Here is a 26822-nt window from a genome sequence, read left to right on the forward strand (position 1 = left end):
CCAGCAACATCAATAGCTCCCTCCGTCGCCACGTGCCGATCCATTCTGGGCAAGCACTGCGGGCAGTCCCCAGTGTAGCTACACACAAACAAGAACCCGTTGTCTCTCTTTTTTTTTTGCCTGCAGCCCACAGACGTGGAAATGAACTCCCCCGTGAGCCACGCGAAAGACGACCTTGCCCCTTTGAGATGTCTTCGTGGGCATTTTGGGCCCGTCGAGCAGGGGTAAGAGCCGTATGGGCGCCTCCAGACCGTTGAACCCCTGGTAACGTGGAGAGCTGATTTCCCCCGATTGGGACGGGTTGCAGCTTGCATGTCGACAGGGCAGAACTGCGACATCCAATGGCCACCACTGCCTTTGGCCGACTCTGGTTAAGCGAGCTGACTCTGGCCAAAGACTCTGGACATGTAGCAATGTCAGCCCATAACCACATTGTATGTTCTGGGCCCTTAGCTTGGTGCAGGGGGGGGTTTATAGAAACTTCGGGACGGCCGATTCCACATTCCAGGGCCCTCGAAAGAGCTCAAAAACATGTCCATCAGCAAGCCCAGTGCAAGCCTGCCAAAAATGAACGGCCATAGGAATAGCACTCTGCACGATGTGATTTGTTTCGTTCCAGCATGACCGAATTGAAGCTAACCGGTGCTTTAGGCGCCGAGGTATAGTGGCAGCCCATGCAGGCCATGTTAGGACGCACGCCAGTCCTCGTGTTTCTGTGTGCGCCCTATGTATGCGTTCAACCAAAGGCGTTTAACCAAGCCCCAAAGCAAAGAATGTGCAAAGATGTCACGCCAAGCGCTTGTTTACAAACTTGCCTCGATATGTGGTCAATATTACAGAACCCAGGTTTACGGTAGCCGACAACATCCAGAGGTCCACATATCGCCGATTGCCGTGTCTCATTTTGGTGACTTCTTTCGTTCCAATGCTTCTTCTTTTCGTTTTTACCGAGATTTGACACAGTCTCACGTTTATAAGTCCAAATATGGACTATTTTTTCAGCTGAGCCGCTCGAAAGCACTCTGCTGTTGAGCAACTATACACTCCTGTAATTACATTTTGAGCCGCGCGTAGTGAGCTGCCACAAGAGACCATCCCCAAATTCCTGCCAGTGAGATAGAACAGAACGCAAGCCTCTTCTTGGACCCCGCAGGTAATTTCCAAAGTTGTCTGGTGGTGATAGGACGGGCGCTCGATGCGGTCACCGCCTCGTTGTCCTCGCTCTCGTGAAGGAACACTCCCAGGTCCGGCATAATATCTGAGATCAGGCTCTCACACTCCTTACGGTTTTTAGGACCGGTCATATTTAGATCAGGATGGACAAAAACTCTTTCCCGAGCAAGCAGGTGCTCTTGCGCCAAGGACATCCCAGCTACGTCTCGTCAGTGACTCGGCACAGAACCAGCCGCTGCATGGCAACCGTAGGCAAGAGTACCCATAGTGTAACACTACGTGTGAGCATCGCATTTGATTTCAGAGTCAGTCGGCATGTCACTGTCAAGGCGCAGGGGAACATGGTGACGACTCACCAAATACGCAGGGCTCAGTTGCGTGATCTTAAGTTGAGTGTACATACCATACTGTGCCTCAGGACATAAAGACAAGTAGGGATTAAAGAGTATAGCAACTTACAGCGCCTTATTAAAGATGGTCCGAATAGGCTTGTCTGTGTTTGCTCCATTCGTAAATGAGACAAGTCGTGCACAAGGTGGTGAGATCCGGTTGTGATGCTGCTAGCGGTTGGCAGATACAACAATTTGAAATGCGACTAGCTGGACACGCGATAATTCACTTCTAGCGAAGCATACCCGGCCTGCTACATAAGAAAGCTATGTCTAACTATATGTCCTCACCGAAGTCTCTCACAATAGGCGGCGAACACGTAGTCAAGGAACTCCGTAGATGTAATCAGGATGGAGACCATGAGAAAAGTGCACACATAAAACAGCTAATTACAAGCGCCGCCCTCGCCGTCCAAAACGGTGCCCAATCTTTCCGGTGGTCTTCTCCAACCCGGCTTTCAACACTCCCTCCACACTCTTTCTTTTCGGATCAGAAACGACCACCGAGTGCTGGTTTTGACGACCGAAAACGGTGGCCTCTACACGGGCCCCACTACCAGAAGGACAATTATTTTACTAAATATGACTGAATGCGGTGGATGTAATAGACGGCGTGCTACTGCACCATACAATCACAAAGTAGCCTAAAGCCACAACAACCTTCCTGCGCTGCCTCTTTGTTGTTGTGCACATCCTCTTCGGCCAAACAGCCCGCGCCTCTAAGCTGTTGAGCATCCGCACTGAGAACACGCTGTGCAGTGGTCGTTGGACCATCTTCGTCCGCGACGGCCATGTCACAATTTACCCTATCTATTACAAGGGCTACATGAGGACCGCCAAGCATCGCCTAGGACATCGCTTCATGCTGTTGCGTCTAAGCAGAATCGTCATCTTCTACATGAGCCTCGCGTGCCCCTTCATTAACGACCTGTCCGCATGTCAGGCCATGGCCAGCGGAGACGCCTTTGTTGGAGCGTCGCCACACCTCTGGCTCCCAACTTTCCTGCTGCTCGACACGCCGATGGGCAACTACCGGGATATGCGGGTGTGCCACTGTTGTCCGAAATCCCATGAGTTCGAAAGCAAGAGAAGTCGATTGCCATCTTCGCATCGCAGCCTTCTACGGATATTTACCCAGTGACCGAAGACATCAGTCATTTTGGGTGTTGTGGGGTGCGTTTGCTGTTGGTAGGGGATTCTCATGACGTTCACGCAACTCCGGAAACTGTCATGGGCTTGAATTGGTGTTCCTGCCCCCGGCGGTCTGCATTCCATATCGACAAGCCTTTTTTGGACAGAAGGACAGAAGTGGTGAATATGGATAGGTAGGTGGGGGTGGCGGGATGGGTTTCTCTAGATTTGGCTTAGCTTGCGGCCTCCGTTGGCTTGCGGTACATGAGTAGCCCTGTAAGCATATTTATCAACAATTGGGCGATTGGTTTAGTGGTATAATGACCGCTTAGCATGCGGTAGGTCCAGGGTTCGATTCCCTGATCGTCCATATCTTTTGTCCTTTCACACAGCATTGCAGACTTCTTTTTACATTGATAAGACAAAGAGAGGAGAGAGAGAGTAAGGAGGTAAAATAGCTTAATAGGCTAAAGTCGGAATCAGGGGCAAATACAGTATTCAAGCTTTTACTAACGTCGACAAAGAAAGAATGGAAGAAGGTGGATGACTGACTGGCTTTGCGACGACTGCAAAGGTCTTCATTTTTCTGCGTAATAAAGGCTGTCTCGGCTAGTCCCTCTTGGTGGCCGCCGCGAGATCATAGGTGGCCGGCTAGGTTGCTTCTTCTGGAGATTTAAAGTTATCGTCAAGCCCTTAGGCACTTTCTATTGGCGACTGCCTAAGGACTTGTAAAAAGGCCTAGCGATAGTCTTGTTAGCACAGATTCGACTGGTCGCACTCCCCTTCAGCTAAACGAATAGTAGAGTTGACAGAGTTGATAGAACTATCTCTTCTGCCGGACCTTTCTGATCTGCAGTGAGTGGCAACTGTAAAGTTGGCTACTGGTTAGTGTTGGTATTATAGGGTCACCTGAGTGAACGAACAGTCTAGTAGATGAGGTTATTTGTAGATTATTAGCTGTGTAGAAGAGAAGGCTCAAAGTTAAGGGCAGAAATCGACGGAGGCTGTGGATATGGACCGACCTGTGGGGTCTGATAGTAGCCCAGCCAGACCTCCGGCCCTACTCTCCCATAGACGATCCTGTCGGCATTCCAACAGTCTAGTCAAATCTAAACTCTAGGTCGTGATCTCCGGACGACTGATCTGTCGGTCGAATAACAATCTGGTATATACGCTTCCCGACGTTATATTCATCCAAGAGCTTTGCCGTTCCACCAAAGAATGGTGTATCCTCAAGCAACTCCCACGCTTCCCCTTTAGACCCACTGTCGCTGGAATTCAAGATGATTGTTTCATCTTCATTCTCTTCAAGCGTTTCATACACCCTCCGAATTTGCCTGGCTGTCTTCTTGTTGACAATACCCTTACGTCGCACAGCGGTCAAATCACTACGCCTGACGTCTGGCTGTATGTCCCACAACTCCATCTGAATGTCGCGTAACTTTAGTCTTTCGCTTTCGTCTCTCTCTTCCCAACCATTATACGCTTCGTAGACAGTGATGACATAGTCGTATTTGTCAATTCCAATGATGTCGACGGGATCGTCACCATCATCATAGGAGTCGGTGTACACATAATAGCGTCCATTGCGATAAGAAAGCCTATATCCTTTCTGCTCCTAATTTAACAATGTGTCAATATTATATCTTATGTCTGTGCTGTGATGTAGTCCGATGCATACAAGGTACTAAGATATGTTAGCTTACTGTGTGGTTGGCGGGCTGGACGAAGGAATCAAAGAGGCTATAACGATATAGCTTAAAAAAATGCTTACATCGCTGTCAGTCGGAAGTTGACAAAGACTTAGTTGCCCAAACAGAAGGATAGAGAATATGAATAGGCCCAGTTTGATGTGCATAGTGATGCTTGGATTAAACAAACAAGGGATATAGAACAAGAGATACTAAAGAATTCTCGAGGGAACAGAGTGCTTACGAATAAGGTAATGCTGTAGGACGTCTGACGAGTGGGTTAAACTATTATATAACTGTGGCAAAGTACTCTATCTGATCATTCATCTCCTGGGAAGTTTTCACCTGGAGAAAGTTCGTCACTAATACGTTTTCTGTCTATTTGTTAGGCGCACCACTCTCGTTTTCCCACCCCGGATATTACCGTAATAAGTCTGCTTGAGATTGCAAACAAATAGAACCTCTTCAGCGCGCGCTTAAAAAGCTGCAATGGTGGTTTGCTAAATTAGAAACTGCCAGCCTATCGTTATTGCAATGCTTTGCCATCAGTGTGTTGTTGCTATACAACTTTTAGCTTTCTAAGAAAACCTAAGAACCATGTACAATAGCTTCAGGATTGGAACTTAGATTATATTGCCTCTGTTATGTGAATTTCAATGCAATATAACAAATGTGGCCTAATAAGTGGCGCAGTTACTACCCCTATTACCACCACTATCACTACTGCATGCGCATCTCCGTCAATAATATTAATAATACTATTAGAATAACACAATCACATGACTGTACGACACCTACAACTCAGGAGTAGAGTGCACAGACTGGATTGTGCAGCACTCACTCATACACAGGGGAATCATCACTTGGCTCGGCCCGAATGACTCAAGGCCGGACGAGACAGTATATCTGTCTCGTACGACCCTAATCCTATAATTAGAAAGGACAGTTACAGATATTATTATTTGGTTCACCCTACATTTTGAGTACCTGCGTGCACGTACAAAGCCCATTCAACAAATACTGAGGTCTTCTAGGAGAAGGAATGGGGCAAAATCACTACTGAGACCTACCAGCAGCATATTGTACCTGTCATTGATGGCTGGGTCCAGCTACATAGACAGGACCGCGGCGACAGCCTCGTTCTTATGCAAGACGGAGCCCCAGTCCATTCGGCGCGCTCGACTTTGAGGATCTCTAGTTTCATAAGGGTTCATGTGATCGAGTGGCCACCCTACTCTCCTGACCTCAGTCCCATCGAAATGGTCTGGGACTGGATGAAAGACTACATTGAGGATAAATACGGCCTCGTTGAGGCAACAAGTTACAATCAGTTACATTACTGGGTTAAAGAGGCCTGGCGGGAGCCCCGAGAAGGCTTCCTGGCTGGCCTCATTGCCAGCATGCATGATCGATGCGAGGCTGATATTCAAGCCGGTGGGATGCATGGGAAGCTGTTTTTGAAGCCGGTGGGAGGCATCCTCGGAATTAAGATTAACACCTAAAGCAATTAATGCGAACGAACACCCTTTAATTCAGTCAATTCGGCTTCATAATTCAATTTATTCTTGTCTCTTTTTTACCCCTGTTCAGGGCCATGACTTCAAGGTATTCTATTGTCGCCATAACCCTCTCTGATCACGGATGCAACTCGCAGGCGACCGAAACTTTCCCCCAACAATATAGTACCTATAAATTGAAGTATTTCTGAAATGAACTTGTCGGAAATGGAATGAAACGCACGGGATATAACACACCTGTTTTATTAACCGTCACTCAGTGAGACAGAGCTACACTTTCCATAAACCAGCTTTTCTTGCGAAAATATAAGTTCAAGGGGCTATTACCATTGGCCTTGAAAGCACTCAAACCAGTCTTTCTACCTCACGCAGCCCTATTGTTACTATTTCACACCCCTTTATCTCGCTCTGCGTCGCCCTCCACGTCTTAAAACACAACGATCATCAGCTAAACATCACAATGATCAAGTCAAACATCATATTTACCATGTCGATTCTCTCGCCGTTCCTTCTTCAGGGAGTCTTGAGCTGTCGACAGGCCATCGCCACGTACTCTAAGCATTATGAGTGCAATCTTAAGAAGTTCGAATCCGCCATTACCCAGGACTGTCAGAAGCTGGCAGCAAGCATCGGAAAGGCAGGTCCAAAGTTCGCAGAGCCGCCCACCGTGGACAGCGTGGAATGTCTCGAATGTGACGCCGATGGCGAAGCGAGAAAGTGCCGCTGCCTTCTCACGTCGTGGCGTTTCCGCGACTGGGAGGCGGAGCCAGCCAAATTTCAGGATTTTGAGTATGAGTACTGGAGAGTCATGGAAAATGGAAAGTTGGATGTGAGCTGTGATTAGGAGGGCAGGACAGTTAGGGGCTAGTATGTGTAGAAACGCCGGACACCGCTCATTTGTCTACCCCTTTATCCATCACCTAGCAAAACGCGCAACACGACAATCCGTTTTTTCGACGCCATTGACCTCAACAACTTCATTACGGTTCTTGACAACAGGGACATCCTCAAGAAGTGTGACTTACAACGTGATTTCCGATCAACTCCACGAACATGAGGCCAATCTTGATGATCGCCCACAACGCCCGTCGAAACTGACACGCTTTTCCTCGTTCTCAGGAGCGGCCATGTCCTGGAGCATAGTACCATCCTCGTCACGGGCGTCTCTTCGATCCGCGAGGTGAACATGTGCATTCGGACAGTTGCAAAGCTGTGTGTCAATGACGTGCACAGAGACGACGGGCTTTTCTTTGACGCAACAAGCACTTAGCAGTCCCATCAGGGGATACCTCAATGTCTTGAACATAGTCAATTCAGTGCTATCTCCACTTCGTCCTGGAGTCTATCGAGTGGATGCTCGTGTCGACTGTGCTGCGTCGACTGGGCGGCCAAGGGTGAAGACCTGTCCTTGGCCACTAAGTCAAAGCACCCACTTTTGGGCCACCCCCACATATGGGCCACCCAAAAATGAGGGTATTCCCATCGACACCAGTATGTTCAATTAACTATTGACTGCACCTAGATGCCACCACAATACAGCTTTCAGCCTCACTAGGTAAATCAGCCTCGCTGGACTCATCTGTGATATCCTCTTTATCGCCAGCCTCAACCTGAGCCTTCTGGATGTCTTTGATGTTGGCGAACTTAGTGTTTGGGTTGATCTGAACTGCCTTCCTTTTCCTTACTGCAGTGTTGGTAACTTGGGCCTGCAGAAGCTCCAGCTTATGCTGGGCAGTGGCCAGCTCATAGGCCTGCTCGCTGAAGCCTTTTTTCACCTTCATGAAAAGGAGGCGTTGGGTATGCGCATCATTATCCAACTCTGTGAATAGCTTCAGTTGGCCAGACAGATCCTTCATCTTCCTTGGCGTCGACCATGCCACTGCAGACGACGCAGATGCCCATCCTTCAGCTTCCTTGCCCCTAGACTGCCCTTTGCTGACCTGATCTGACGATGCTGATGGCTTTGGTGTTGTTGGGAGTAGGAGGGAGCTCATCAGAGGCTTCGCCATAGAGACAGGCCATAACCCTGTCCATTTCCAACCACTTCTGATGTTCTGCATCGTCATACCTGCAAGGGCAGCCTTATAATAACAGCCTAGGAAGTTCCTCTTGCCTACAATAGTAGAGTCATTCCATAGACTAAGGTATCCAAGCTCCTTCCTATAGGCTGCCTTAAGAGGGCTGAAGACTGCTTGATCAAGTGGCTGGAGGACATGGGAGGTGTGTGGCGGTAAGAACAATAGATGGATGTTGTTTATATAGCACAACCACATAAAGTCAGTCGTTGTGTGGCTCCCATGCCCATCCAGGATCAATAGTCTAGCCTCCTCCTTATCCCCCTTGCCCTGAGGGACAGTCTGAGGGATAAACACCTTCTGCAGCCATTCAACTGCAGTAGCATCTGTTGTCCAGCCATTTTCAGTTGCTGTGAATTGCCAGCCTTCATAAGGGCTAAGATCTAGAGGAAACCACTGCTGCTGGACTGTCTTACCCTTATATATAATAAGGGGATGAAGTCTGTGGCCTAGGGCAGAGATGCATTCAATAATAGACACCCATGCCCTTGATCCAGGCTGTTTCTTGCGGATAGACTTCGCCTCAGACATCCCCAGCACCAGCCCATTAGATCCCTGGCCCTCAAGGATACCAGTCTCATCCATGTTATATCTGTTGGCTGGTTTGATGCTGATGATCTCTGGTATGGCGAGATGCTTGAACCAGTCCCTGATGACCTCAGTAGATGCCCCATTAACACGTCTTGAATCAATAGGGCAACTTCTCTTGACCTTGACTGATGGATTCCTCCTTATAAAGGCCTGGACCCAGCCTCTCCCTATAGGTTGGGTATCCCCTATGGCATGAAGGATTCTTTCTGCAAAATGCTTCACTTGTTGATGGGTTGGAGGAAGCCCAAGGGCATGCTGGATTCGCACCCATTCAGCCAACTTGGCCTCCTGGCTCACTGTGAGCCTCTGCAGGTCAGAAAATGCTGCTGCCCTTGCCTGGGTGCCTTGAAGACGATGCTGAAGGGTAGACCTTGGCACACCATACTGCTGGGCAGCCTTCCTGACACTCTGACCGTTCGAAATGGCCTCAAGCGCTTGATTGACTTCATTTTCTGTATACTGGCTCATAATGCCTAGAATAAGGTGCCCTAAAAAGATGAGGCCATTTGCATAAGGTTGGAAAAAGATGTGATAGTTTGAAGTTGGAGGAGGATGAAGGAGGAGGTTGGTGATGAGGCATTTTTGGGTGGCCCATATGTGGGGGTGGCCCAAAAGTGGGTGCTTTGACTTATTTGTATTGCGGACCGGGTTCAGTCTTTGTGTATGGAACGGCGATCAATGTCCCATTCTTGCGCATCTTTCCAGGTGTGATGTAACAATGATTTCGTGGTACATGAATATCGGCAACGGGCACCACACAAGATTCATGTGCCTGAACTAATATCAACTACATTGTGGTCTCTTTGATGTGACCTAGGAGCTTCGCCGCTAGAAGTAAATTGACCGGACTGAGGCAACGTAGCACTGGAAATGACGCATAGCAGGTGACTATGGCCATATCGATCTCTCAATTTCACAAGACTTCAACTGTCAAAGTCGGGTATCGAAGCAGGGATGGCAAGCCTCTTAGCGTCGTGTGACAGGGGTTATGGGTAAGTCAAAGCACCCACTTTTGGGCCACCCCCACATATGGGCCACCCAAAAATGCCTCATCACCAACCTCCTCCTTCATCCTCCTCCAACTTCAAACTATCACATCTTTTTCCAACCTTATGCAAATGGCCTCATCTTTTTAGGGCACCTTATTCTAGGCATTATGAGCCAGTATACAGAAAATGAAGTCAATCAAGCGCTTGAGGCCATTTCGAACGGTCAGAGTGTCAGGAAGGCTGCCCAGCAGTATGGTGTGCCAAGGTCTACCCTTCAGCATCGTCTTCAAGGCACCCAGGCAAGGGCAGCAGCATTTTCTGACCTGCAGAGGCTCACAGTGAGCCAGGAGGCCAAGTTGGCTGAATGGGTGCGAATCCAGCATGCCCTTGGGCTTCCTCCAACCCATCAACAAGTGAAGCATTTTGCAGAAAGAATCCTTCATGCCATAGGGGATACCCAACCTATAGGGAGAGGCTGGGTCCAGGCCTTTATAAGGAGGAATCCATCAGTCAAGGTCAAGAGAAGTTGCCCTATTGATTCAAGACGTGTTAATGGGGCATCTACTGAGGTCATCAGGGACTGGTTCAAGCATCTCGCCATACCAGAGATCATCAGCATCAAACCAGCCAACAGATATAACATGGATGAGACTGGTATCCTTGAGGGCCAGGGATCTAATGGGCTGGTGCTGGGGATGTCTGAGGCGAAGTCTATCCGCAAGAAACAGCCTGGATCAAGGGCATGGGTGTCTATTATTGAATGCATCTCTGCCCTAGGCCACAGACTTCATCCCCTTATTATATATAAGGGTAAGACAGTCCAGCAGCAGTGGTTTCCTCTAGATCTTAGCCCTTATGAAGGCTGGCAATTCACAGCAACTGAAAATGGCTGGACAACAGATGCTACTGCAGTTGAATGGCTGCAGAAGGTGTTTATCCCTCAGACTGTCCCTCAGGGCAAGGGGGATAAGGAGGAGGCTAGACTATTGATCCTGGATGGGCATGGGAGCCACACAACGACTGACTTTATGTGGTTGTGCTATATAAACAACATCCATCTATTGTTCTTACCGCCACACACCTCCCATGTCCTCCAGCCACTTGATCAAGCAGTCTTCAGCCCTCTTAAGGCAGCCTATAGGAAGGAGCTTGGATACCTTAGTCTATGGAATGACTCTACTATTGTAGGCAAGAGGAACTTCCTAGGCTGTTATTATAAGGCTGCCCTTGCAGGTATGACGATGCAGAACATCAGAAGTGGTTGGAAATGGACAGGGTTATGGCCTGTCTCTATGGCGAAGCCTCTGATGAGCTCCCTCCTACTCCCAACAACACCAAAGCCATCAGCATCGTCAGATCAGGTCAGCAAAGGGCAGTCTAGGGGCAAGGAAGCTGAAGGATGGGCATCTGCGTCGTCTGCAGTGGCATGGTCGACGCCAAGGAAGATGAAGGATCTGTCTGGCCAACTGAAGCTATTCACAGAGTTGGATAATGATGCGCATACCCAACGCCTCCTTTTCATGAAGGTGAAAAAAGGCTTCAGCGAGCAGGCCTATGAGCTGGCCACTGCCCAGCATAAGCTGGAGCTTCTGCAGGCCCAAGTTACCAACACTGCAGTAAGGAAAAGGAAGGCAGTTCAGATCAACCCAAACACTAAGTTCGCCAACATCAAAGACATCCAGAAGGCTCAGGTTGAGGCTGGCGATAAAGAGGATATCACAGATGAGTCCAGCGAGGCTGATTTACCTAGTGAGGCTGAAAGCTGTATTGTGGTGGCATCTAGGTGCAGTCAATAGTTAATTGAACATACTGGTGTCGATGGGAATACCCTCATTTTTGGGTGGCCCATATGTGGGGGTGGCCCAAAAGTGGGTGCTTTGACTTATGACACTGCCGTGGCTGTCCAGTGCCAAGCAAAAGCAACCGAAGGTCACCGATGATTGAGCGGAGTGTTTTCTTCTTCGTGTGTCGAGAGAGAGAGAGAGAGAGAGGGCGTGTGTGCATGTAATCGTTATCGTATCGTAACGCAATCCTTAGAGTCGGAGACCTCCAATATACTCTCCCAAGCCTTGTGTCACGATAATGGATGCGAACCCGAGGAGGCCCCATCGTATCGCTGCTGAGTTGGAGTCGGCGCTGCATCCACATGCTGGGGGGCCACCAAGATAAACGTTTTAAACTTATTTCGACCCATCCGCCGATCAACACGTCAACCAGGCCTACCATTCCGCACTGAGTTCTCAAGAGAGTCGGAGCCGAGAGCCCATGGCTCAACTAGGGTGCAGAAGCACGGCATCCCCTCTTACATCCTCTTACCCCTGGCTTTCTTTTCACAATGGGAAGCAAACCACGCCCCCAAGGCCAGCCCAGCCCTCGGTCCACGTCTCTCCCTCGTCCCAACCCCCGATGGATGGCCACCACCACCCCTAGGGACCCGACCCTTACCGCCGCGCTACCCCAGTTCCGGCAGGTCGGCAGCGTGCAATAAGCCGGCACTTGACCTCCCGGATCTGGCCAAGACAGCGCGGGGAGGGGAAGGGAAGGGGGGGAAGTGAAGGGTGACGCCGACCCACCCCCAATCCTACCGGTCAACTTTTGACTGCTTAATCCAGGCTTTACCACCGAGGGGCACAGAATTCGTGGGGTTGAGAGAGGAGGAGGAAGATGGTGGGGAGAGGGGGAAGAGGGGGAAGAGGGGAAGGTCTTTTGTGCCTTCGTCCCATCAGCGGTGAGTCCTTTTGGTTACATGCTCGTCCGATGGTCTCTCGGTTGGTCCCCTGGCCGAAGGCAGTCAGACTATCAAGTCTTTCCAACCTTTCTTGTCCAGGGGGGCTCATTGAGCAAGCGAGTTCCCGCGGGCGGCCCAAACTCAGAAACAGTGCGCCATTTTTCTTTTATCATGTCTTTCCATTTATTCACCTTCCTCTAGAGGAGACCTGGGGGGGGGGGGGTCACATAGCTTGTGGATTGGGGCGGGACTTTTGTGCAGTCGGGCGCATTCGCCTCTTGGTTCGATGAGGCAGGTCTCTCCCTTGTTCCCCGTCAGCTCTACAGAGTAGATGATACGCCATCCCATCGAGAGAGAAACTGAGTCTGAGGAAGGGGATGATGATAGCTGGGGAACAGCGCACATTGGACGCGGGCCGCAGGGACCAAACGGGAAGGTTGTTCGGGATTCTCTGCCCCAGGCGATCCCCGACGGTCCGACCCTCGTCATCCATTTTCCTTTGGAGAGTGTGTCGTTTCCCCTCATGCTCTTGTTTCTCTCTCTCTCCTCTCTTGTGTTCTCTTCATGATCGTAAACACACACAAACTCACGCACACACATAAGACTAGAGACACGGCCACCCCAGCTCTGACGATGAGTATCCCCGAGCACTCTCGTTGAAAACCACGCGCGGCGGGCATAAACCCTCTCATCAACGTTCCCCAGAGACCAGTCCGTACATATACCCTCGTCTCGTCGGAACTACTCATACCCCCCCCCCCCCCGCTCTCCCCACGATGAAGTCCCTCGCCATCCTCTCCGCCATCGCCGCCACCGCCTCGGCGGCCTCCGTCGCGGCGGGCAGCGCCAAGCGCGTGAGCTACGACGGCACCAAGGTGTTCCGCGTGTCGGTCGGAGACGAGGTCGACCGGATCAACAGCGTCGTCGACAAGCTGCAGCTGAGCACGTGGAAGGGCGCGCCGAGGGCCGGCGCGCTGGCCGACATCGTGGTGCCGCCGACCGAGGTGGCCGCCTTCGAGGCCGAGATCGCCGGCATGAACGTCACCACCATGCACGAGGACCTCGGCGCCGCCATCGCCGACGAGTCGAGCTTCTCGCTCTACGCTGGTGCGTACTACTTACTACCTGTCATATCATAGTTTTTTTTGGGGGGGAGGGCCGCGAGATGAACCAATGTCCATTCGTGTGAACAAGGAGAAGGAAACTGACCGATATATCACTTTTGTTGAATATAGTTGGCTCGGCCGACGCCACATGGTTCAACTCGTACCACGCCTACGCCGACCACCTCAAGTTCCTCAACGACCTGGTGGCGTCGTACCCCAACAACGCGGCCATCGTCACGTCGGGCAAGTCGCTGCAGGGCAACACCATCACGGGCATCCACATCCACGGCACCGCCTCCAAGGGCGTTCGGCCGGCCGTCGTCTTCCACAGCACCGTCCACGCGCGCGAGTGGATCAGCACCATGGCCAACGAGTACATCGCCTGGAACCTGCTGAGCAAGTACTCGACCGACGCCGAGATCCGGGGCTTCGTCGACAAGTACGACTTTTACATCTTTCCCGTCGTCAACCCTGACGGTAAGTTACAAGTTCATAAAGGACATACATCACAAGACACTACCCTGAGTTGTCCACCCTGAGTTGTCCACTTTGAGTTGTCCACCTATCTACCTTGACTCTCTCCAGTCCACCTTCAAACTGACACTAAACTTCTTGTCTTTTCCTCCAGGTTTCATCTACACGCAGACTACGAACCGTCTGTGGCGCAAGAACCGCCAGACCACCCCCGGCAGCACTTGCATCGGCCACGACATCAACCGCAACTGGCCCTTCCAGTGGTCCCTCACCGGCGGCGCCTCGACGAACCCCTGCGACGAGGACTTCAAGGGCGTCACCCAGGGCGACGCCCCCGAGACCGCCGCCCTCTCGGCCTGGCTGGCCCGCACCAAGGCCGCCCAGGGCCTCAAGCTCTTCATCGACTTCCACGCCTACTCGCAGCTCTTCATGACCCCCTACGGCTACTCGTGCTCCGCCGTCTCCGCCAAGAACACCGAGCTGCAGAGCCTCGCCCGCGGCGCCGTCGCCGCCATCAAGGCCGTCCACGGCACCTCGTACCGCTACGGCCCCATCTGCTCCACCATCTACAAGGCCACCGGCAGCAGCGTCGACTACGTCAACGACGTCGTCAAGGCCGACTACACCTTCACCCAGGAGCTCCGCGACACGGGCAACTACGGCTTCGTGCTGCCCGCGGCCCAGATCCTGCCGACGAGCGAGGAGACGTACGCGGGCATCCGGTATCTGCTGCAGAACATGAAGTAGAGACGACACTGGTGTTCAGCAGTCGGGGAGTGTTTTTTTTTTTTGTTCATGAGACAGACAGACAGTGTCAAACGTGTCTCTCGAGTTATTTATCTCGCGTCACCCCCTGTATTTATTCTTCCCGAACTATGAACATAAACACGAAAAAAGAAATAGGCTTTTCTCCTCTTTTCTCTTCGGTCATATTCAGACACAAGTCCCGAATGTCCGTTACGGACACAAAAAGACATCCACCAGACCCCAACGTTGAACGCCATTCCTGCGCCACCACGTGTAGCTTTCCACCCGACTCCAATTTATCATAACTCTGTTCATCAACCTTCCAAGGCGCTGCCACTGCTCCAGTTTCTTGGCGAACCTTGTCCATGCCAGGCCACAACTGTCCTCACGTTGAGTACAACGTAGCTGGCTCTACTCGCTCGATGAGTGTGCCATTCTTGGGGCCTCCAGAACGAGATCCGGCCATACATACATAATACAGACGTCGGTCCGAGAACCTCTCAAGCACGGCCCTCCGCACCCTGATAATGGCTGATACGGCTCTCCAAGGTCGGCGAAACGCCAGTACATCGGACGACTCTTCTCGGCCTGACGTCGTCCAAGACTCTTCATCCAAGAGGCCCAAGCAAAGGCATGTCGGTGGGGAGTGAGAGATCTCTACATTAACCCCGGCCCCCTGTCTGCTGCCTGTCTTATTCCCCAGCCGTGCAGGATCAACTTATAGCTGTCTCGCCCGTCTCTTTAACGTCGTGAGGTTATCCCGTATCGAGGGCCTGAATCTTCGATTTCGACTCACGTCAGATCCATGAATCCTCTTTGTTAGCAGCAGACTTCTATCAAACACAACCATGCGCCGGCTTTTCAGGTTATCCGCGCTGCTGACGGCGCCTTGGGTTCTCCTCTCCCTCGCCTCCGCCGCAGAGCTCCCCCTCACCCGCCGCGATCTTCAACCTTTACCGCTCACCGTCCACGACCGGTACATCGTCGACTCCAAGAACGCGACCGTCGCCATGGTCGGCGTCAACTGGGCAGGCCACGAGCGCGCCATGATCCCGGAGGGCCTGCAGTACCAGTCCGTCGAGCACATCGTGCGCCGCATCGCCGAGACGGGCTTCAACTCGGTCCGCCTGACCTTTGCGAGCGAGATGGTGGACGACATCGTCGAGCGAGGCGGCGACGTCACGCTGAAGGCGACGCTGCAGAACGCCCTCGGCCCGGAGAACGGCACCGCCGTCATGGGGCAGATCATCAGGAACAACCCGGCCTTTGGCGAGGGCACGAAGCGGCTCGAGGTCTGGGACGCCGTCGCCGCGGAGCTCGCCCGCCAGAAGCTGTACCTCCACCTCGACAACCATGTGTCCAAGGCCGGATGGTGCTGTAACCCCTACGACGGGAACGGCTGGTTCGGTGACACCAACTTTAACACGTCCAACTGGGTTCGGAGTTTGTCGTTTATGGCTGAACACGTTAGTATCAAACCCCTTGCCTGTCTCGCCCGTCTCTCTCCCTTTCTATTCCTCTTGAACCCCCCCATCTCACAACTCTCTCATATATCAGGGCAAAGCCGCCAACTGGCCGTCCTTCTCCAGCATCGGCCTCCGCAACGAGCTGCGCGACCCCTTCTCCGGCTCCCCGCCCGCGAGCCTCGAGAACACGACGTGGACGACGTGGAAGACGCGCATGGTCCAGGCCGCCAACGCCGTCCACGCCGCCAACCCGGACCTGCTCATCTTCTTCAGCGGCCGCATCTTCGACTTTGACATCTCGGCCCCCGTCCAGGGCCGCTTCGGCAGCGAGCCCGGCTTCGGCTTCGCCCTCGCCGAGCTGCCCTTCCGCCACAAGTTCGTCTTCGAGCAGCACCAGTACGACCAGGGCCTCGTCGACGACGCCTGCGCCAACTACCGCGACATCCTGACGGCCTTCGGGTCCAACGCCATGACCATCGCCGACGCGGGCTCGAACCGCGCGCCCTTGGTCATGTCGGAATGGGGCCACGACCAGGCCGACGAGGGCGGCATGTTCAAGGACAAGTTCCGCCGGTGCCTCATGGACTTCATGGTCGACCAGCAGATGAGCTGGATGGTCTGGGTCATGGGCGGGAGCTATTACACGCGCGAGGGCGTGCAGGACAGGGACGAGCCTTGGGGTGAGTTTGAATGCAGCGTTCCTTTTGTTTAGGATATGTATACCGAAAAGGTCCGCGACGAGCAAGAGACATTGTTCTGATGAATCGAGTAAACACAGGCCTGCTCGACCACACCTGGAGTTCGTACCGCGGTAAAGACTCTATCAAGCAGCTCCAACACGACATGCAGAGGACGTACGAGGCCTTCCACCAGAACATGCCGGCAGCGGCCAAGAGCCCGGAAAACCGGCCAAAGAACGCCGCGCCGGGGGTCTCGCAGCACTTGTCATCGGCTTTGGTACTGAGCACAACCGCTGCCGTGGTCTTGATGGGGGTGTATGGAGTGTAATGAGCATAGAGCGAGAGCAACGGGGTCTCCGGAAACAAGCATCTCGTTTGGAAACTGTTATGATAGGCTTCACGAGTACATTAATACAACTAGTTGACAGAGAACCCTATGGCTAGCCGTGGGTCATTGTCTCGGATGTCCTGTTCCGGATTGTATTCCATCAGTCGACAAGACGTATAATAACCTCATAAACCTGTCTCGTCTTTCACAGAAAGAAACATGGACCTTGTTTCCTTCATCCAATTCACTCACTCAATCACTCTTTGACAGGATAGACCAGCTTCCCGTCAAACCACGTCTCGACAACCGTCGCCTCGAGCGCCTTGGCCGGCTCCCACTCGATATCCAACACGGCCAGGTCGGCCCTCTTCCCGACCTCGAGCGAACCCACGCGGTCCTCGAGGAAGCAGCTCCTCGCCGCGCCCTCGGTCGCGCCGGCCACGACGTCGCACAGCGACAGCGCGAACTGCGGGTTCACCACCGTCTCCAGCCCGGGCTCCCGTGCCGACCGCCGCGTCGTGGCGATGTACAGGTTGCTCATGATGCGGTGCGGCGCCGTCGGCGCGTCGGACCCGATGGCCACCGGCGCGCCCCCGTCCGCGAACTCGCTGTAGGCGAACGCCCGGCCGCACCGGTGCTCGCCGATGAGCTTCGGCCACGCCCGGAGGATCGCCGGGTCCGAGTGCACCGGCTGCACCGACGCCGTGATCCCCAGCCGCCCGAGCCGCCTCGCGTCCGCCTCGGTCGTGACCTCGAGGTGCTCGATGCGCGGCCGGTGCTCCGGGCCGACGTGCTTCTCGAGGACGTCGATGGCGTTGGCCACGGTGCGGTCGCCGATGGCGTGCAGGGCCACCTGGAGACCCAGCCGCGTCGCCGCCTCGACGACGGGGCCCATGTGCTCCGGCGACCACACGGGGTCGCAGTTGTCGTTGTTGTGGCTGTACGGCTCCTTCAGGCTGGCCGTGCACCCGTCGATGATGCCGTCGCAGACGAGCTTGATGCCCACGAGCCGGCAGTCCGGGTCCGTCTCGAGGTTGAACTGCCGCGCGAGCTCCGCCGCCCGCTCGACCTGCTTGATGTTCTCGGCGTCGTCGTCCCGCGGCAGGATCATCCAGTAGGCGGCGAAGCGCACGGGGAACCTCCGGCCCGCCGCCTTCTCCTGCTGCCGGTACTCCTGCAGCGCGGCCCACCCGTCCTCCTCCATCGCCATGTCGATCAGCCCCGTGAAGCCGGCGCTGCTGTAGTCGTCGATGGCCGTCTTGATGGCCGATATGCGGTCCTCGGCCGTCGACACCCTCGCCATGTAGAGCGGGATGAACTTCATGCTGGCCGCCTCGGACAGCAGGCCGCTCGGCTTGCCCGTCTTCGGATCGCGGACGATCTCGCCGCCGGGGGGGTCGGGCTCGCTGTCCAGGTCCAGCTCCTTCAGCGCGGCCGTGTTGGCCCACGTCGAGTGCAGGTCCTTGGCCGTGATGAGGATGGGCCGCGGGTCCAGGTCGTCGATGAGCGCGGCCAGGGCGCCCTCGGGCGTCATGAAGTGCATCCAGCCGCTGCAGAAGATGCGCTTGTGGTCCGGGTTGGCGGCGGCGTAGTCCCGGATGGTCCGCCTGATGTCCTCGAGGCTCTTGCAGTCGTCGAGCTTCAGCTTCTGGAGGGTCTGGCCGAGCTGCGTCAGGTGGATGTGCCCATCGACCAGACCGGGGAGGACGGTGCGCCCGCCCACGTCGCGGACCTGGGCCCCCTCGACGATTGCCGCCCTCACCTCCGCGGCCGAGGCCTCCCCGACATACGTGATCACGCCGTCCTTGACAACCAGGGATTCCGCGAAGTTGGCTTCTGACCTCACGCCCGGCGGCGCCTTGTTCGAGCGGAAGAACTTTCCGTTCCGGAAGACGATATGCTGAGTGGCTACCATGATTGTATGTGGTGCGTGAAGTCGAGATAGACTGTTGTTGGAGTTGTGGAGAGGGAGGCCAGTCTATGCTTGTGTGGTAGTTGTGAAGTCCCAACCTGTTAGTAAGTCACTCCGAGCTTCCCATTGAGCAGATGTGGCAACGTGCGAGAGGGGGGCATCAGGCGTCAAGTTGCTCGACCTCTCCCCTCCCTCTTGATAGCTGCGATAGCTTAGATACGGACTGAGTTGGCGGGGTTATGCGGGGTTCATATCCGACCCCTCGGCCGGGCCCTCGGCGATGCAACGACACAAGGTGGGGGGGAGGGGAGGATGTCTGGTAATGTCAAGAAACGACCCTGTTCCTCCGTGATCGGGGCGCTGTGGAGGGTCCATCTTCTTGGCGTGGGTGCGTCTTGAACGCGGTTGAAGACTACGTCACTGGGTGCCTCGGGCGGTTTGCCGTCAAACGATGCCTCACGGCCAGTCAACTCGGTGCAACTGCTGTTCAGCTATGCAGGGTTGAGTTCCAATCATGTAGTTGGTGGTTGTTCCTAGCACGAATATATGTGACATGGAGAGGCGTTGAGTTTAGAAGACTGGAATCGCGTTCCAAAAAGAAACTGTGTGAAGTATAGAAAAGCGATTCTACTGCAGGAAAACGAGAGTCTAGTCTCATAGGCTATCTCTCCTGATCATGTTTTGAATCCAGAGCTCTAGCTAAAAGTGTCTTGCCTCTGACAGTTGGTCCATGTTAGACTTCATCGGGAGAACATAAGAACCGACATCTTGACTAAGTCGGAACGGAATCCCTTCAACACGTTCGACTGACAGGAACAGTCGCCAATACCACCATGACTTCATGTCAAAACAGGTATAATTATAAGAAAAGTCTTCCCCATCCTCAAAGTCCAGCCATAAACCCACAGATGCTATCCAACGGGTTCTACCACTTGTACTGGCAGCTCGTGCAGTTGTCGCTGCCGTCGCACCCTAAACTAACCCTAACCCTGGCGAAACTCGTCAATGACGCTCGCGGGCTTCGTGTAGCTCAGCGTCGTCTCGTAGTCGTGCGGCAGGCCAAAGACCTTGGGCCCCGCGATCTCGAGCGCGCGCTCCGTCGCCCAGAGCGGGTGTCCCGCCATGATCATGACGGCGACTTTGAGGCCGTACCTGTACTCCTGGACGCCGATGGCCTCGCCGGTGGAGGTGTCGAGGAGGAAGATGAGGTCGGGGACAGTAGCAAGGATCTTTTTTTTATTTTGGCGAAATGTCAGTCCACTGAGTATGGAAATGAGAGAGAAGAGAGAGAGAGGGAAAAGAAAATAAGAAAAAAAGGAAGAAAAAGGGAGAGAATATAAGAGAGCTTACCGTTTCGCTCCCGTCCTCCAGCTTGCCCAGGACACCGAGGTTCTCGTTCATAAAGGGCACGACAACCTCCCGCAGCCCCTCCCCGACCCTGTCCGTCTCCGTCTCCATCTCGCTCTCGCTCAGCCTCTCGACCGTCACCTTGCCCAGGCTGTGCGCCGTCGTCGTCAGGGTGCTCTCGACCCCGCGGATCTTGCCCTGGAACAGCACCCTCGCGCTCCCCGGCCCGCCCGCGGCCTCGATGATGTCCCCGGTGACGCTCGCCACGGTGCCCCGCTGTTGCGCCAGCGCCACGACGCGCCCGAGACGCCAGGCGAGCGAGTAGGTGTTGGGGATGCCGACCTCCCGCATGAGCTTTCCCGGGATCGGGCGGCCCGAGGCGCCGGCGGCGGAGCCCATGGCGACGCAGGCGTCCCGGATGGCGATGCCGGCCGACGTCTCGTCGGTCTGGGTGGCCGGGATGACGACGTTGTGGCCGGTGCCGCTGCAGAGGGTCACGGGGAGCAGCTCGTTGATGGACTTGGCGTGGATGTACTGCGAGACCATCTCGAACTGGGGGTACGCGCGTCCTAGAGGGAAGGGGAGGAAGGGTTCAGATGTTAGGTGAATTTGATCAAACTTTTTCAGGGGGTTTTCACCACAAAGAGTTCACACAGACGAACAAAGACAAGGACTTACCCATCATATCTCCGTCCACAGTCGGGATGTCGTAGTACCGCGAGCTGCCCCAGATCAGCGTGGCAACGCCGTTGGCGCCTCCGATCTCCGTGGCGATCAGCTTCTCGAACCTGGTCCCCATCTCCTTCTCCATCTCCTGCATGGCGTGCCACACGCCGTCGCCCCCGGGGCGCTCGATGCTCACCGCCGGCGTGCCGACGCTGGCGACGGGCGGCATCATCTCGTCGTCCTTGAGGTCCTCGATGCGCACAATCTTGATCGACTCTCCCTCGGCCAGGAGCTGCCTCAGCTGCAGGTACGACGCGTAGGGCGACCCGCCGCCGCCGCATCCGAGGATGTAGCAGCCGATGGACAGGAACCTGAGATCCGTGTCGGAGAGCGTCCACAGGCCGCTGGCCTCGACCTTGGGCTTGTAGCTCCCGAGGTCGACCGCCTCGTCGTCGTTGTCGTCGTTCTCCTGGTAACCGCCTGAATCCGCCGACTCGTGCGTCTTGGTCTCCTCATACATCTCCTCGTCGACGAGCTCGTCCGGCGCGGCCGTCTTCACCATCTCGGAGTAGACCCGCTTGTGGTCGGCGGGCAGGGCGACCTCGATCTTGATGGACGTCTGGTTCTCGACGTAAGGGACGCCGGCGACCTCCTCGTGCAGGACCGTCACGGAGGAGCGCTCGTCTCCGCCCTTGGCCACCGCGTTCCGGATCGCCTCGGCCTTGACCTCGGCGATGCCGCCCTGGATGTCGGAGCCGTGGACGATGGTCTCGGCCGAGCCGTAGATCTTGGCGATGGCCGCGCCGATGGCGTTGGCGACGCCGGCGTGCTCCGGCACGACGACCTTGCTGACGCCCGTGAGCTCCGTCGGGCAGAGGATGGAACCGCCGCCGACGAGGATGACGGTGCACGGCTCGGGCGACAGCTTGGCGCGGTCGATGACGGCCTCCAGCATCTTCCGGATCCGCGCCTTGCCCTTGTCGATGACCTCGGCCGGCAGAGACACGGCGGTGTTGCCGATGCTGGCGCCGGAAGAAGCCACGGCAACGTCGGTCGCCGTCGTCACGTCGCCTCCGAAGCAGAGGGCCTTGGTGACGAGGTCGTGGCCAACGCTGTCCGGTCCGACAGTCACGGAGCTGTCGTCGCCGCCGCCGCCGCCGCCTGTGTGCAGGATCGAGCCGCCTCCGAGGCCGATGCTCTCGACCGAGGGCATCTCCAGGTTGACCTTGACGCCGGCCAGGGCCGTGTAGCTCTTGGAGAGCCGCGGGTAGCCGTTGCTCAGGAGGTAGCCCACGTCGGAGGTGGTGCCGCCGATGTCGACGACGATGCTGCCGGACCTGTCGATGGAGTCCCGCGCGAGGAAGGCGGCGCCCCGGATGGAGTTGGTCGCGCCGGAGGAGAAGATGCGGATGGGCGCCTGCATGGCCTCGGAGAAGGGCAGCAGGTGGCCGGCGTTGGAGGTGAGATACAACGGGCAGCGGAGGCCGATGCGGCGCATGGCGCCGATGAAGGCTCGGATGGTGCGCTGGGCGAAGTTGAGGATCGAGGCGTTGAGGATGGTGGCGTTCTCACGGGCGAGGAGACCGGGGCCGGCGATGTGGTGCGAGAGGACGACGTTGACGCCCTCGCCCAGCTCGGCGCGCAGGATCCTCTCGACCTTGTCCTCCTGGCGGTAGTCCTTGTCGGTGCTGCAGCCGATGCCGACGACGGCGACGTTCCGGAGGCCCTTGGCCTTGATCTGCCTCGCCTGGTCCCTGACGGCGTCCTCGTCGATGGGGCCGATGAGGGTGCCGTCGATGTTGCAGCCGCCGGGGATGATGGCCGAGTGGCCGTTGATGATGCGCTTCAGGGCCGAGGGCCAGTCGGCGAAGGGCGGCGTCCCCGTGGAGAAGTTGTGCGAGGCGAGGCGCAGGACGGCGATCTTCTCGACGCGCGACGTGTCCCTCTCGATGATGGCGTTGAGGAAGTGCGTCGTCCCGATGGCGAGCGCCGTGATGTCGCCCGGGTCCACGGTCGACTCGTCGAGCAGGGCCTTCAGGGTGGCCTGCACCGAGAGCGTCACGTTGGACGTGGTCGACGCCTTGTGAGACGCGAGGACGGCATCCGTGCTGGACTTGGAGACGTCCAGCAGGACGCTGTCGGTGTTGGTTCCTTTCGAGTCGCGTTAGTTACTCTGTTACTGTTGTAGGCGGTTGACGGTTGAGGATGTTGTAAGTCGTCGTCGTCTAAGCGCAACACAAAAAAAACAAAGTTGGTTCGCCTGCCTCACCTCCCACGTCAACTCCCACGACTAGCGTGCCGTCTGTCGCACTCATCTTGTCTCTGTTCAAACCGAAGCCTTGTTGGTTTGTTTTGGTAAAACTCGGTGCGGGGTTTATGGATGAGAGGAATTGCAGAAGCAGCTCGGGCGATCAATAAGTCCGTCCAGCTTCAACCGTGATTCCAACGCGCACACAACAAAGAACAGCTCTAGTGAAATGGTCGTGAGAGCCAAGAAACTTCGAAATGGTTTCCCGGTTAGAAACAACGGTGCGGGGATGAACTTCAGCTCCCTTGTACGTTGTCAACGCAAAGAATCAGCCACAAGCAAGGTGGGGGGGGAGGTTCAAAGTAACAGCCGAGCCCGGCTCCGTTCATCGGCCGCCGTTTCTCACTCAACTCGGTCCCGCTAAACGCCGAGCCGCCCGCCCCCTCCCCTCGCTAATGCACATGTAACCACTTATGAGGGGGCATCGGTCAGGGATATGATGCCCCAGTACAAGTGAGTGCAGCCTGTGGCTAACTTATGATCTTAGGGACTTCTTCTTAAGTGTCCCCCTTTAGAAGGGGTGACAGACCACAGAATCTTCTTGTATTTTGACATCAACGTTGATGGCCTCGTGTGCGAAGAGCCCGACAACTTACCAAGAGGCGACGGCCGACATCATGTATTCCCGTTACTCGGGGGTGGGGGCTTCCAACACGACTCTGCTCAGCTCCCAGACTTTTGATCGACAACGCTGCCCTACATTTTGGTATCTTCTTAGCTGAGGTGCACCACTTCACCCGTGGGCTTGACTCAAACCTGCCTCGCATTCCGCCTAAACGGACTCTGGCCCAAACGCAGGCTTCTGAAATAGTAGCAAAACCAGAAGCCAAAGAACCCACAAGCCCTTGCAGTGAGACCTTGAGTGTCATTTGGTATTAAAGTATAGATGTGAGGCATCTTGGAGAGGATCTACAACCGATATACAAGACCCGGACCGGACAGGCTTGGGGTGCACCCAGGAAAGTCTACTCGAACCACTCGTGTCGCGACACGAAAAGCGGTCAATTTAAGCACACTGAAATTCGATCACAATGAGTCAACGTTGGATACCAATGTAAAAGGGAGGGGGGGCCATGTCTTGTGCTTACGCTGAAGTAAGGAAACTCGTCCTTCCAGTAGTATTCCCTGCAGCCGCCATTGTTGTTTGTGATACACTGAAATTACAGTAAGGTTAGGATTAATCGCGGTACTTGCAAGGGGAAGGAGAGGAAAACATACAGCCCATCCTCCATCGCCCGCGATCTGGCCCGTGTTCCAGGTCAACTTCTGTTCATAGCGGCATGGGCTGGCAGCCTGCCTCGCCTCGATGGGAGCAGCCGCATCAGCAGAGGCGGCAGGTGCAGCAGCGGCGAGTGAGGCAAAGACGAGGATCGCGTTGAGGGACTTCATTGTCGGGAATTCGAGATAGTGTCGTGTGAATGTGTGTGGTTTGTGCGATGCGGTGTTGGTTGAGGTGGATTATGAATGAGTGAGTGAGCGAATGAATGGGTGTGACGAGCGTTCTCAACTGGAAATCAATGGTTCTTTATATACATATACTTGAGGTACGTCTGGATTCAGCTCAAAGGCCAGACGACATCTTGGCTGTCGAAATAGATGTCCATCTCATCATGAGTATAAATGAAAAAAACCTAAAGTCTAAAATGGGCCTCATCTCTTGGTTTCGCATTGAATGCCTGACGTTATGTACATGTTGTCTTACTGTTGGTTCTCTGCCTCTCTCTCTCTCTCTCTCTCTCTCTCAAGGTGTAATGGTCTCTTGGGAGGGACGAACTGCACACTATCATGGATGCAGATCCGTCACCCAACTGGCGGCACTCTTCGTTCCAGAATAGATAGCTCGAGTCATGTACATGATGTACAGGTAGGTAGGTAGGTAGGAGCAGGCAGCCAGTGCCGGCAGGTGACTCGCCCAAGCACATCCTTCATCAAAGTGAATAAAGCCAAACGGCGTGGAGGCTGTGTTGTGTTGATACCCGGCGTACTCAGAATGCGGATAAATGAGTTGAGGTACGTGTTGAGTGCTGTGTGGGCTTGGCGATTTCCTATTACAGGCCGCTGCTTATCTATCTATCCCACCCCCTTTACTGCGAGATGGCTCCAGTACAGGGACTTACAGGGCAATGCCCCCTCCCCCCCTGAAGGAGCGCTTCTAGTGGCTATTACGTAGGGTAGTAGAGATTTAGCCTTTATGCAACCAGGGCCTTTACCGAACAGACCTATAGAAGCTCGAATTGTCTGTTTCAGCTCAGCTGGTACTTGCCGATGTAGTGCGGAGTGGGGGGGGAAGTGGTGTAAGAGCGGACGGGAGTGATGAAGCCATCTCGCAGTCAGGGGGGAATAACGTAGTCCGTGTACCGAGATTTGCTATTTTGGACAACTGCCCTCGATCCGCACGCCATACTCCCTCCCAGTCAGACGGTGTTGTAGAGTTCGTTGACTTGGTCACGGGAGAGCCAACACACCCTGCCGCGACAATCCCGGCCACGGGACAACGGGGACAAGACTCTCCCGGTTGCTCCGGAAGCTCAACTCAGATGGATTTCCGGGTCTACGTTGGTCGTGTCCAGGAGAGCAATCAAGCATCCGTTTACATGGCCGGGATAGAACGGCCTCGATGATGACCAAACGGTGAGAAGCGTCCTCTCTGCGGGCCATGTACGACTCGCCGTCGTCGCCGCAGGGGGTGGCCGGCCGCTTCCTCGAACTTCTCGCGGCTACCCAGTTTTCCTTGGCGAGGCGAGGTACGCCAGATGGGCAACCTGGCAAGGGCGGAGGGCATGTCGTGTCGGCGTTTACGAGAGTGACTGGCAGGGATGGGCCGCTACTGGTGCATTGTTGCTGGGCTTGTTCTGCCGTATTGTGAACCATGAGGATATGGCGGGAGGGAGAGAAGGGAAACACAAGCACCCTTACATGCGGTGTGTGACGGTTTGTCTAGAGTTTTGGAGGCGACGGCCCATAACCATTGACAGACCACATCCGACAACGTCGGGTTCGCGCTGCAGGGATAGACGATTTAGTGCTTGCTCAGTTGTATCCCGCCGTTAACAGTCGGTGATGCCGACTGGATACAATGCGTTTCCAAGCGAGTGTATCTTCAAGGCAGCGGAAGGTTCTTTAGTATTTGTTGTGTCTGATTTCAGAGTGAGGTGTAATGGCGAGTTACCATTGTTCAAGGTTTGTGATGCTGTTACAGCCGCCTCATTTATTTAAAGACGCTGAATATCACTTTGATTTCTTCAAACTGCCCGTGTCTCCAAAAAGAAAAAGATAAAGAAAACCAGTCAAGCAGCTCTCGACATCTGTGGTTACAGTTGAGTAGACGACATTCCCTACTTTGATGTCAGATGCTGAATCTCGGGCTGGGGAAGACCCGAGGAGCTATAGAGTCCGCACCCCGACGGAGTCCTCTCCAGGTCTGGCCGTCTATAACGCCTGATCACGGCCAGATCTACTGACGGAGCAAGCAAGCAGTTATTGTTGTTGTTGTTGTTGTTGTTG

General features: G+C 54.7%; 8 protein-coding genes across 8 annotated transcripts; 4 read left to right on the forward strand and 4 right to left on the reverse strand.

Moving 5' to 3' along the window:
* Positions 1-3792: 3792 nt before the first annotated feature.
* On the reverse strand, positions 3793-4551 carry CH63R_05615 (EC32 protein; the record flags this gene model as incomplete). The annotated part of the gene is given in 3 exon segments (XM_018300590.1): positions 3793-4305; positions 4400-4450; positions 4468-4551. The coding sequence occupies 3 exon segments, from the start codon at positions 4549-4551 to the stop codon at positions 3793-3795; spliced, it is 648 nt and encodes a 215-aa protein (XP_018158440.1).
* Positions 4552-5643: 1092 nt separating this feature from the next.
* CH63R_05616 (uncharacterized protein) lies at positions 5644-5886 on the forward strand (the record flags this gene model as incomplete). The annotated part of the gene is made up of 1 exon (XM_018300591.1): positions 5644-5886. One exon carries the CDS (start codon positions 5644-5646, stop codon positions 5884-5886), a length of 243 nt encoding a protein of 80 aa, XP_018158441.1.
* A 475-nt stretch (positions 5887-6361) lies between these two features.
* On the forward strand, positions 6362-6745 carry CH63R_05617 (uncharacterized protein; the record flags this gene model as incomplete). Its single annotated transcript, XM_018300592.1, has 1 exon — positions 6362-6745. The coding sequence occupies one exon, from the start codon at positions 6362-6364 to the stop codon at positions 6743-6745; it is 384 nt and encodes a 127-aa protein (XP_018158442.1).
* Positions 6746-13060: 6315 nt separating this feature from the next.
* CH63R_05618 (Zinc carboxypeptidase) lies at positions 13061-14611 on the forward strand (the record flags this gene model as incomplete). Its single annotated transcript, XM_018300593.1, has 3 exons — positions 13061-13391; positions 13520-13867; positions 14019-14611. The coding sequence occupies 3 exons, from the start codon at positions 13061-13063 to the stop codon at positions 14609-14611; spliced, it is 1272 nt and encodes a 423-aa protein (XP_018158443.1).
* An 848-nt stretch (positions 14612-15459) lies between these two features.
* CH63R_05619 (endo-beta-1) lies at positions 15460-17085 on the forward strand (the record flags this gene model as incomplete). The annotated part of the gene is made up of 3 exons (XM_018300594.1): positions 15460-16077; positions 16169-16757; positions 16856-17085. 3 exons carry the CDS (start codon positions 15460-15462, stop codon positions 17083-17085), a joined length of 1437 nt encoding a protein of 478 aa, XP_018158444.1.
* Positions 17086-17341: 256 nt separating this feature from the next.
* Positions 17342-19000, reverse strand: CH63R_05620 (amidohydrolase; the record flags this gene model as incomplete). The annotated part of the gene is made up of 1 exon (XM_018300595.1): positions 17342-19000. The coding sequence occupies one exon, from the start codon at positions 18998-19000 to the stop codon at positions 17342-17344; it is 1659 nt and encodes a 552-aa protein (XP_018158445.1).
* A 980-nt stretch (positions 19001-19980) lies between these two features.
* On the reverse strand, positions 19981-23325 carry CH63R_05621 (hydantoinase/oxoprolinase; the record flags this gene model as incomplete). Its single annotated transcript, XM_018300596.1, has 4 exons — positions 19981-20226; positions 20348-20913; positions 21023-23161; positions 23280-23325. 4 exons carry the CDS (start codon positions 23323-23325, stop codon positions 19981-19983), a joined length of 2997 nt encoding a protein of 998 aa, XP_018158446.1.
* Positions 23326-24324: 999 nt separating this feature from the next.
* Positions 24325-24707, reverse strand: CH63R_05622 (EC39 protein; the record flags this gene model as incomplete). Its single annotated transcript, XM_018300597.1, has 3 exons — positions 24325-24333; positions 24407-24472; positions 24537-24707. The coding sequence occupies 3 exons, from the start codon at positions 24705-24707 to the stop codon at positions 24325-24327; spliced, it is 246 nt and encodes an 81-aa protein (XP_018158447.1).
* Positions 24708-26822: the final 2115 nt, after the last annotated feature.

The sequence above is a fragment of the Colletotrichum higginsianum genome, chromosome 4 (assembly GCF_001672515.1).
Source record: "Colletotrichum higginsianum IMI 349063 chromosome 4, whole genome shotgun sequence".
Taxonomy (NCBI): Eukaryota; Fungi; Ascomycota; class Sordariomycetes; order Glomerellales; family Glomerellaceae; genus Colletotrichum; species Colletotrichum higginsianum.